The 12,678-nt window shown below is 32.1% G+C and overlaps 1 protein-coding gene across 1 annotated transcript; it reads left to right on the top strand.

Annotated features, from left to right (window-relative positions):
- Nucleotides 1-6,851: 6,851 nt before the first annotated feature.
- On the top strand, nt 6,852-10,455 carry LOC143056534 (uncharacterized). The gene is made up of 3 exons (XM_076229660.1): nt 6,852-6,955; nt 7,565-7,766; nt 9,544-10,455. Exons 1-3 carry the CDS (start codon nt 6,951-6,953, stop codon nt 10,387-10,389), a joined length of 1,053 nt encoding a protein of 350 aa, XP_076085775.1. The 5' UTR covers nt 6,852-6,950; the 3' UTR covers nt 10,390-10,455.
- The last annotated feature ends 2,223 nt before the right edge of the window (nt 10,456-12,678 follow it).

Genomic DNA, 12,678 nt, shown 5'->3' with positions numbered 1-12,678 from the left:
ATCTGACTGTTTAAAACAATCAAACTATTATTAAAACTAAATTTTGACATAGTTGAATGTGTTCTCTTAAAAGAATAACATACATTTTACTTATCAAATTAGGCTGAAATCAAGGAAATTGGATACAAATATATTGTGGTAATGTCTACGGACAAGACAATTTCAGTTAAAAAAAAAATCTGTTAGAATTAATTGTGACTATATTCATGTTGAAAATACTGAGTTTTAATTTGAATAGATAACTTTTATCACCTATAAATAAGATTTAAGTTCCATAGCAGACAAATAATTTAATTTAATACTTGTTATGTACAAGTGTCTTGTCCGTAGACACTTCCTCATCTGCTGTTAATACTGAAATGCAAAAGATAAAGTTAGAGAGAGAGAAATACTTTTTCTTCATTTGATTTAGTTAATCTTTTAAGGTATGCATCAACTGGAATAAACAATATTGAAGTAAAATAAGGTATGCTTTTTATGACTGATAATCTGACACTTTTTAAAATCCACTCCCGTAAAGTCATTTTACAAAAATTGAGAACACTTAAATTACCATTCATTTATTAAAAATAAGATATTTCTAAGTTTAAACAACACATAGGACTAATTAAGACCCATAAAGCCAAGCAATATTGATAAAAAGACATGTCTACGGACAAGACATGTGTCTACGGACAAGACATTCTGACATATTTTTGAATTTTTTCCTCTATTAATAGATGGTAGAAAAAAATGTTAGTAGTGTTTTCATATCTACAAAAGAACAGGAACTTAGCAATGCAACATAAATATAATTATGCTTCCAGTTTACTAGGGAATGCATGTCTACGGACAAGACATTTTTTCACTTTATTTGTATATCCAACTTTGATGGCATATGTCTCCAGCTAGGGTACTGCAATTTTGATAAATGAGGTAGTTTCTGATAATGTATATACTAGAAGAGAAAATAAAAGACATAATAGCATAAATTTAATTTATTTTTCTCTTTTATCACTACACTGAGCAAGCTAAAAACAAAAGTACAAAATTGCATAACGAGCGCATAGTATTCAACTTTTTATCATAACTTTGTAACCACTGAAGATTTTTTGTTGCAACAACCAGTAAAAGAAAGAAGAATAAATTGTCTATAACAGTGAACCAATAATGTAGTTCAAATTAAGTTCAATTATTAACTATCAATTGATAAAAAAAGGTAAATTTTAAATGAAACAACATAACGTGTAATTTTGCCCATTTTCAGCGTGTATTTTAGTGTTTTTTTGGGGAAAGACGGCTTCAAGCCGTCAATCCCCTATGGGGTTAACCAGAGTGACATTCCCTCACATCATTCATTTTGTTTTTATAGTGTGGAAAACCCCCCAACAAATCTTACTGAGATTGATGAGAAGGAAACACACAAATGAATAGATTGACTTTAAACACTTTTCTACACATTTCCCTTCTGTTTCTAGCGAAATTATCGTATTTTGAGCTCTCTTTTAGCCTATTTACGTTTCTTTTACAATCCGGAAAAATCAGTATGACGAGATATTCTAAATATATCCAACCTACATTATATTTTATAATGACGTCATTGTTGGAATGCCACACTATGCAGAAGCAGGGATATCCTTCACTGGTTATTTAAATCATTCTCAGAGTTCGTGCACTAATTATAAATTGTTATGTGTTAAATTGAAACATAATTATGTTTGCTGTAGATGATTCAAACATCAACATGCAATACTTTAATTTGCAGGTCAACAACTTTCAAAGTAAACAAAGTTCGTGGAGATACATGAGATTGGGGAGAGAAACGATTTTTTTTCATTTTTTCTGTAAAATTCTGTTTTGTGAATCTTCCTCTAAATCAGGAGCACCTCAATTGATGAGTAATTATCCACTAACATAAAACTTGAAAATGTGACATTTAGTATATGATTAGTAGTCTTCCATTAAAACTAAATTGTGTGTACCAACAAATAAATCATTGTAATGGTAAAAAAATAAATAAAACAAAAGTTGCATTTTATAGTTTAAACCTGTTTATTCATGAAATTTACAAATATTTCAAAATGTAGGATCTGGAAACAAGCTTCACACAGTTTACATGAATCATATTATTTTTTATTAGTACCTGTATCCCTGTGATGAGAGTTGTAACTGGGAACTTTATCAATGGAAATTAAAATTAAATGGATTTTTCAGTCCTAACTAACTCAAGAAAAAAAATTAAAATCTTAGAGTACTGTCACAAAAAATGGAAAATGGCCTAGCCTGCAGTTCAGTGGTACAGAATTAAGATTTCAGAAAATTAACATTGTAGTTGTTGTTAAATGACAGAAATCAGTTGAATTTTACATAATTAACTATCAACTTTAATCGAATGTTTAGATTTAGAAGATGCATATTCTCTTGGTCCAAATTGAATCCTAAACTAAGGATACAAAATTAGATTAAACAACAACAATTGACTTCAATATTGTCATACTTTCTACATGTTCTAGCTGTTCTTATTTTCATTTGATATGAAGACTATCAAAAGATACCCCCCCCCCCCAAAAAAAAAAAGAAAAAAGAGACAAGGGCCGTCTTTCCCCTCAGAGCTATTCAGCTCTTTGATTTCAAAACGGTAACACCTATACATGATATTTGATATTCATTGTGAAACCCTACATCCTCTTCTTCAGTTCAAAGATGTATTACTTATGTAAAGTTTATCTTCTTGTCTTTACAAGCCTATAACATAGACCCAATATGAAATGCACATCTGATCTTGGCTAGGCCGAAAGCCTGCTGGTTTATTTTAAAATATTTATAGATGACTGACTGTTCTTGTTTTATTTACCGGTAGGATTAATCAGTGATGCCTATTTAATCTTTCGAAAGAGGTTAACAAGAAGATCAATTTTGATCAAAATCCTAAACTATCAAATTTAAAAACAATATTTAGAATTTTAATATTTTAATAAGTTGGTTAAAATTTCAAAATTTCAAAACTTTTACACAATTTGAAATTTTGATATTTTAAAACTTTGATCAAAATTCCAAAAATCCAAAATTTCAAAACTTTTTTAAACTTTGAATTGATAAGTGTTACACGGACCATGTATGACTATACTACTAAAGGAAATTAGTATAGTTAGCCTCATAAAGACTTCACGGCTCAGCTAGCAAGTCGAAAATAACAACTTTACATACAAACTCAATGCATTTTGCTGCAAGTATACAAACTTCTATTTTGAGGGGAAAACAAATTTAGCAAAAAAAAAAAAAAAACTGACTATGTAAAAATAAAAAGTAGGGGTGTGATAAAGGGTATGCGATAAAGGGTAGGGGTGTGATAAAGGGTATGCGATAAAGGGTGCGCATCAAAGTTGCGCGATATGGATTAAACAGCAGGCTATTTATCAAATATGCAAAACTACTGTATTTACTACTAAACATATATGATAAACGTTTTTATCATATGTTTAGTAGTAAATACAGTAGTTTTGCATATGTGATAAATAGCCTGCTGTTTAATCCATATCGCGCAACTTTGATGCGCACCCTTTATCGCATACCCTTTATCACACCCCTACCCTTTATCGCATACCCTTTATCACACCCCTACTTTTTTTTTTTTTTTTTTTTACATGAAGTCAGTTTTTTTTTTTTTTTTTTGCTTAAGAAAAATTTTCCTCAAAATAGGTAAATTTTTTGAATGACGTCATTGTTTGGTATGTGACGTTACGAACGTTGAGTTTACATATTGTATGTGACGTCACGAACGTCAAGTTTTCATATTTTTTGGCACACTAAATGCAACTATGAAAAATACAAAACACACAAATTAATACAATAATAAACAAAATATTTTTAAAACAACAGCACGCAAATTGTAAGGTAACCCAGGTGCTTCGGATAAGTAATTGAGCAGTTCTTTTAAGGCCTTTGAAACAAGACAAAAGTAGAACTGAAGGTAACCCAGTGCTATGGATCAGAAAACAGTTCATATAATATAATACTCTTCTGTTGAAATATATGATAAAGTGTATAATACATGGCAAAATCCGTATCACATGCCGTATCACCCTCGACCAATATCATCCCTCGGGCCTAAAGGCCCTTGGGCTGATATTGATGTCTCGGGATGATACGACATATGATACGGATTTTGCCATGTATTATTCTCTATATATCAAACTTATAGCTCTGATTTTGTAAAAGTTGAAACCATTCATATCACATATAAACGTATATCATAAACATTATTTTCAGCATTCATATGTATGTAATAGTTGCCGCTGTACTACATTAAGCGCCCATCTATCTATTTGTAGGTGTTGGCATTTTGAAAATTGAAAATTCTTTTCAAATTAAAGTTTATATCAGCGATATACTTAATAAAATTGTTATCGCTTCGAAAAAACAAAAACACCCCACTTTTAAAGTTAAATGGTTGCTCCCTTATAGACAACGTTTGGACTGGTTATATACGTATATGTAGCTCCATTATGGGTCCTAGATCAACCATTGTTTTTAAATAGTAAATATTTTAATAATTTGGTTGAAATTTCAAAATTTCAAAACTTTTACACGATTTGAAATTTTGATATTTTAAAACTTTGATGCAAATTCCAAAAATCTAAAGTTTCAAAACTTTTTAAAACTTTGAATTGATAAGTGTTACACGGATCATACATACTAGTCTACTCTTAAAGGAGGGTAGTATATCTAACCTAATAATGATTTTACGGTTCCACTAGCAAGCAAGCTACTAGTAACCAAAGATATTACCTTTACTGACACACTCAATGCATTTTTACAATAAAGAAAATATTCAAACAGGAAACCGATTAGTCGAATATCTTTTTCTTATTCGATACTCGGTACTACCGAGCGATACTCGAATACTCGAGTACTCGTTGAAATCCCTTCTAAAAACTGAAGTCGTTCTTTGAGTTCATCTTTTGATTCTGTGAACATTTTAATATGGTTTGATCAATCTGATTGGGCATAGACACTTGTATTGTCCATTTCTTAAACCTACAATTCACCAATCATTTACCAATACTGCTGGAGTTTTTCATTATCAAGTGTTTCTATTTTGTGGAGGAACAACTGTTAGAGAGCTACCATTTGATTTTTTCGGGGGGGGAGGGGGCTAGGATGAAAAATTTTGTCCTGCTTTTTTATTTTGGTTGTAATCTCCGTCCTGCCTTTTTATATTTTACTCTATTCGGTTCTGCCTTTTTTTGATTAGTTTATCCTGACTTTTTTTACACAAATTGTCATCCTGCCTTTTTTTTTTTACCAAGTTGCTTATCCTGCCTTTTTTTTTTACTCAAAACTCCTGTCCTGCCTATTTTTAGCTCACCTGGCCCAAAGGGCCAAGTGAGCTTTTCTCATCACTTGGCGTCCGGCGTCGTCCGTCGTCGTCGTCGTCGTCGTCGTCCGTCGTCGTTAGCTTTTACAAAAATCTTCTCATCTGAAACTACTGGGCCAAATTGAACCAAACTTGACCACAATCATCATTGGGGTATCTAGTTTAAAAAATGTGTGGCGTGACCCGGTCAACCAACCAAGATGGCCGCCACGGCTAAAAATAGAACATAGGGGTAAAATGCAGTTTTTGGCTTATAACTCAAAAAACCAAAGCATTTAGAGCAAATCTGACATGAGGTAAAAATGTTTATCAGGTCAAGATCTATCTGCCCTGAAATTTTCAGATGAATCGGTCAATCGGTTTTTGGGTTGCTGCCCCTGAATTGGTAATTTTGAGGAAATTTTGCTGTTTTTGGTTATTATCTTGAATACTATTATAGATAGAGATAAACTGTAAACAGCAATAATGTTCAACAAAGTAAGATCTACAAATAAGTCAACATGACCAAAATGATCAGTTGATCCGTTTAGGAGCTATTGCCCTTTATAGTCAATTTTTAACCATTTTTCGTAAATTAAAGTAATCTTTTACAAAAATCTTCTCCTCTGAAACTACTAGGCTACAATCATCTTTGGGGTATCTAGTTTGAAAAATGTGTCCGATGACCTGGCCATTCAACCAAGATGGCCGCCACGGCTAAAAATAGAATATAGGGGTAAAATGCAGTTTTTGGCTTATAACTATGAAACCAAAGCATTTAGAGCAAATCTGACAAGAAGTTAAATTTTTAATCAAGTCAATATCTATCTGCCCTGAGTTTTTCAGATGAATTGGACAACTGTTTGTTGGGTTGCTGCCCTCCAATTGGTAATTTTTAAAGACATTTTGCCGTTTTTGGTTATCTTGAATACTATTATAGATAGCGATAAACTGTAAACAGCAATAATGTTCAGCAAAGAAAGATCTACAAATAAGTCAACATGACCTAAATGGTCAATTGACCCCTTAAGGAGTTATTGCCCTTTAAAGTAAATTTTTAACAATTTTCATTAATTTGGTAAATTTATGTAAATTTTTACCAAATATAGTTCTCTGTTACTAATGGGCAAAGTTCATTATAGATATAATTGTAAGAAGCAAAATCGTTCAGTAAAGTAAGAACTTCAAACACATCACCATCACCAAAATACAATTTTGTCATGAATCCATTTGTGTCCTTTGACAAATTGTTTAATATGCACATAGACCAAGGTAAGCGACACAGGCTCTTTAGAGCCTCTAGTTTTAAAATTTTATCCTAGCCCCCCCCCCCCCCCCCCCCCCCCCCCCCATCATAAAAATCAAATGGTAGCTCCCTTAGTATCATATGTTCCTTGCGTGCGTATAAAAATTTTTAAAAAGGGAAAATAATTGATTTGAATTAAATTCAAAATATATTAAAATGCAAAAGCTTGAAATATAATGCCGTCTTTTTAAATCATTCTACGCAGTTCGAGTTTAAATTGAATAAAGTAAATAATTTTACGACACGTTTTAGTTGACCGAATTTGAAACTATGACATATAAAGTTAGCAACGGCACTTAATGAATATTGATGCAGTAAGTATTGTTGATTTTTTTATTAAATAGATTATTTGTCGAAGACAATTAATTTTAACAAATATGCAAGTCTCGGCTTCCGTTTCATTTTTTTAATGCCGATTATTATTTTTTCCCGCGTCATTCGATTAAAATCTAATTGTATTGAATCTCTCCATTATTTAAAAGTGAACAAGTCACGGCAACGGGCTAAGTAAAATGTATAAAGTAGAAGTTTTGAATTGAACACATTTCCCTTTCCTTTTTTTCTTTTATCTAAATAACAGAAAAAAGGTATAATAATTCGCAGTTTCTTGAGTTATCATGTTCATAATTATAAATTAACTGTTAAGAAAACTTTGAATTTTTGAAAAACTAAGACTTTTCTACGTCAGGCCTGAATAGATAAGCTGTATTTGGCAAAACTTTTAGGAATTTTTGGTCCTCAATGCTCTTCAACATCGTACTATTTTTGGCCTTTTAAACAATTTTTGATTCGAGCGTCACTGATGAGTCTTTTGTAGACGAAACGCGCGTCTGGCGTAAATGTAAAATTTTAATCCTGGTATTTATGATGAGTTTATTAGATTGAACATTTACATTTTTTCTACAATGATAGATTTTTTTCAGAGTTCAAATGGAAAAGGCTTCAAAAGAGTGTGGGAACTGTAAAAAGAAAACAGTGATAAAATCATACTGTGATGTTTGCAAACAGTCCTTTTGTGAAACTTGTACTCAGAAACACAATACTGATGAAGAAACAAAACAACATCTTCATGCTTCCCCTGATAGGATAACAACGCAGGGGAGTGATAATCAACTATGTCAGAATGTTAGTATAATCATGGAAGTATTATATTAATACTTCCATGGTATAATACATGTAACACCAATATAACAAAATAAGGAGATGTAGTAAAATTAACAATGATACAACTATCCACCAGAATCGCAATGACGTAAGAAATTACAGGTCACCTTATGGTTATCAAAAATGAGCAAAACTCATATCGTTTTGTTAGTTAAAAAAGGTCCCTTATTGATCAATTGAGAAACAAAATTTATTCCAACATTTACTATACAAGATAGACGACAACGAACCACATCTATTGATTTATAGGTTCCTGGCATAGGCACAAACAGAACGTGGGGACAGTGGTGTAACCAACTATATAAAACAAAAAAATAGTTGTAAATGGCTTTAACCAACAAATTGTTTCCGAAGCAAATAAAGAAACACTATACCGATCTAAGACTACTGGAGGTTACTGAAAGCTACTTCAAAGCAAATTACAACTGGTGCTTAAATCATGTTCCCAAAGTCTATAGTAAAACTAAATATCAAGCATCACCTTTTGCAATGCCGAAATATAAGTATACAATCTTGTCAGGACGTGGGACCGTAAGTTTTCACAACTTATAGTTGTTTATATTTAGCTGTGTTTAAATATATATAAAAAAAATATTGATTTTACCGATAACTTTGAACTAATGTTTAAAGATCTTGCTACGTTGTTAATATAACCTTTATGAAAGTTATTCAAATAAATGACCGTACGTGACTCGTCTCTAGATTTATTGGTTTAATAACAACATCTTCGTAAAAATAATCTGTGATGTCCTGTTTTAAAAAGAACTCTCCTGGTATAACCAAACTTATCATCAAACAAATACCTACATGACAAACAAAACAGGTGCCATATGTGGAGAACCTAAGCTGACCTCGGTATCTGGCTGAAATATGTTGCTCAGTCTATGTTGTGTTTTGTAGACGGTTGTTTGTCTTTTTTAATTTTAGTTTTTAGATATTGCATTGTTAGATAGTTTTCAACTGATGAGTTTAAAATACTGTATCTTCTGTCTCTCATTTATTGTTGTAATATTAGATTTATTCTTGGGGAAGATTCATAAGCAACAATATCATAAAACACAAAAAGAGGCAATAGATAATCTTTGCACTCAAAAACAAAACGCAATATTATTATCAAATATAACAACCGTATATTTATTGCGTTTAACAGAATTAAAAAGTTTGATGCTTCAGATGCACATTTCGACAAATGTACAGCAATGAGGATAAAGTTAAAAAGCCGAATCATATGATACTAGAACTGTGCACATAGGTTGCGTTTCTGTCAATATAGACAATGCAATTTCCCATATAGGAACCCTCTTGCGGCTAAATCTGTGATACATTTACTATGAAGATGCGTAATAATATATATTCTAGAATGGAAAGTTGATAAAGACTACTATGTTATTCCAAGGTCAAAACATAAGGCTGTGCGACATATTTCAACATTTAAAAGTCCCAAACTTGTTAGAAATATCTGTACTTCTTCTACCTTCACTGCAACCATATATTTTATACTGGTAACATTTCCAATATATCTCTCTATGAGATGAAACAGAGATCATATCTGGCAACCAGTACGTAAACAATACAAAATATATATAAATAGTATACATCTCAACAAAAGAGGTGTGGTTTGAGAAACAGCTGTATTAACAAAGCGCAACCTAAAAGTGATAGTCGTTGTGCCTCATATTTTTAGAACATTTATGCATCATTGTTTGATTTTAAGTGCTCTCCTTATTGACTATTTTAGGTTCGAGGAGAATATCAGGCAACACATCACAAACACACACCAATCACCGTTCCAGGGGATGATAAGGGAACAGCCTGTACCTTAGGCATGGTCATTTTACCAGATGGTCGTCTGATTGTCATTGACAATCGTCATAAAAGTCTGAAACTGTTCAATTCAGATCGGTACACATATGCTTTTAGAAGGAATTTCACTCACGAACCCAGAGGAATAGCTGCAATTGCTGATAAAGAGATAGCCATTACATTTGCTGATAAACATGCCGTAAGAATGTTCCGTGTACAGCAAGGAAGTTTTGAAGACACACACAAATTTAAAGTAGACGAAAAGCCATTTAGTATTTCTTACAGTGAAGGCCATGAAAAAACCTTAGCAATCGAGGTAGGAGAAGGAAAATTTGGAGCGATAATCATCACCAATTTGTCCGGAGATGTACTGAAAGAAATTTCTGGATACACGAGAAGCTTTGGCAAATTTACCGGAAATACCATAAGACTGGCACATGATCATAGTAAGCAACTTTTTTATATTGCAAATCTGCAAAATGAATGTGTCAATTGCGTAGATTACGATGGAGTCATTGTGTGGAATGTACAAGTAGTATCACCTAGAGGAATTCATCACCATGATAACACTTTGTTTATAGCCAGTAAATCTGAAAACAAAGTATATCAGATGAAAACTGACCTCGGTGGAGGGGAGGTACCAATTCTTTATAACCTTGTGAACGGCAAAGACAGCATCATTGAACCAAGATTTCTGGCCTACAGTGTACAAACTAAAATACTTGCCGTCGAAGTAGCTGGAAACATTATTCATACGTATAACTGTTTGAGAAAAAATTAAGATATTGTTTAACATTATACATAACTATTGATTCGTGCTTCCTATTATTAATTGTAGATATCATTATTTGTATCCCGTCGTTGCTTAATCTTCATCCCTAATCACTTCTTGTTTTTCTTTTTCTTTCGTTAATATTTGGTTTTGATTTTTTTTTAAGGAGGGGGAAATAGATCATTCTTTCAATATAGTTTACCTTCATCATTTTGAAGTGTGCACAAAATTGCTATTGAAAATTGAACAAAATCATATTTTTTAACATTTCAAATTCTAATATTATCGAGTTAAAAAAATGTAGGAAATGAAATTAGAGGCTCTAAAGACCAACCTGCATCTTCAAGAACTTCTACTTACGACTGACGATTTCTATCATGATAACTTATTTTTAATGTTATCTGGTCATTTGTTCCCGTTTAAAGTTTCTATCTATCTGTTATGTTATTTTTTGTGATGTTATGCAAAATCGTAAAAGGAAATGATAAAAATCGTCATTAAAGGGCAATTACTCAAATTACTTAAGGAATTCTCGGACTTTTTCAGCAATGCTAAATTTGCTAGTTTCTGTGTAAATATTGAAATTACTAGACAAGAATGTAAACCTATAGACAAAATTTGATATTTAAGACAATAACTCCTATAAATCCAGAAAAGCGCTTCGGACGCAAGAAATTATTTAACGTGTTGTTTTCAATTTTTTTTTCTATAAAAAGTCGTCTTGCAGTTTAAACGTAAGTAGACAAAAGGTAGATCTCTTTCATCATTTGTAACCGTCTTAAGTTTTCTATATTCACATCGGTTTTCAAGATAATAGACAAATCTTGCAGTTTACCCCTATCTTTTATTTTTAGCCATGTTGGCATTCTTGGCTGGCGTGGTCGTCAGACACATTTTGAAAAGTAGATTCCCTATTAATAATTGTGTACAAGTTTGAATAAATTTGGGCCAGTGGTTTCCGAGAAGACTGTTGTAATAGTTAACGACGACGACAGGCGTCTGACTCCAAGTGATGAGAAAAGCTTTATTTGGCATTTTCGCTCTTGTAACGCCTTTTCCATGCATTTTACTCACATCAAATATGATATTCCCAGTCGTTCACCGTTAGTCACATGATAAAATAAACTGATGCAAGAACCTAATTAGTTTATACAAATGATTAAAAATGTAACTTTCATAACATGAATTGTACGAATTTTAATGTACCAGATGCGCTTTAGGACAATAAATGTTGCATCAGTGATGTTCATGATAATTTTTTGTAACTATTGTAACACAGAAGAAGGTAGACTGTTTGCATGTTTTCTTGATATCAGAAGGGTCTCGATACTGCCATTCGCACAGGGATAAAACTTAATCAACAAATGTAGGAGAGGGTTCAACTGTTACAAAATAATTAAGAACATTATGCGTTGTAAATAGATTAACATTAAAAACAGGGTCATAATCTGAGTCCTTGTTTGCCAAAATCATAAATGATCTCCTTGATTATCTTTAAAGTTCGCCTGATCCAGTCATTGTTAAAATCACAACCATTCCATTATTTATTTTATATGCTTAGGCAGCAACCATTTGATTTTCTGGGGGAAGGTGGGGGGGGGGGGGGAGTATGGATTTTTTTCTTGACAAACTTTTGTTTTCGCTTTCGGCGAAAGACAATCTATTTTTTTGGCAACAAGTCGAAAACAATTTTTTTCTTTCAATTTTAGCATTACATATAGTGGCAGCTGAGGGTGAAACAAACAATTTTTGTTTCTCCAAAAACTGGAAACAAACTTTTTTTTTCAAAAAAATCCATAGCCGACTTGACCGAGTGTACACTTACCGTTAGGATCGATGTTTTGAAAAGTAATTCAAATAAAACTGAAGTGGTTGTATTTGAATAGGCAGACCTACTTTGTATTTTGATGATATACCATTGAATACGATCAACATTGTAAATATTAAGGATTTGAACCAAGTACAACCGGATCGGGATCAATTATTTTCACTTTTTCGTTTTTATATACACCCGTATGGACATATCATGATATAAACAGTCATTACTTGACCTAATAAAAACACTTAATTATGAAAAACTCAAGCAGTATTGGTAATTGATTGGTGAATTGTAGGATTAAGAAATGGACAAACAAGTGTCTTTGTCCATTCAGAATTATGGAATCAATAAGATGAACTAAAAGAACGACTTCAGTTTTTTTACAATTTTAGAAAATTGATTGAATATTCTTGAAAACAAATAAGGTTTTGGTGATTTGAAACTAGAATTTCTGAAACTAAAATATCTACTTCTTTATG

Source organism: Mytilus galloprovincialis, chromosome 1 (assembly GCF_965363235.1).
Source record: "Mytilus galloprovincialis chromosome 1, xbMytGall1.hap1.1, whole genome shotgun sequence".
Lineage (NCBI taxonomy): Eukaryota > Metazoa > Mollusca > Bivalvia > Mytilida > Mytilidae > Mytilus > Mytilus galloprovincialis.
This window is presented reverse-complemented; position numbering and strand designations above follow the sequence as displayed.

Excerpts from the sequence above, each read along its gene's own strand:
- LOC143056534 (XM_076229660.1), top strand. Across the intron at positions 7,767-9,543 it reads ATAATCAACTATGTCAGAAT|GTTCGAGGAGAATATCAGGC; the intron begins GTTAGTATAATC and ends TGACTATTTTAG.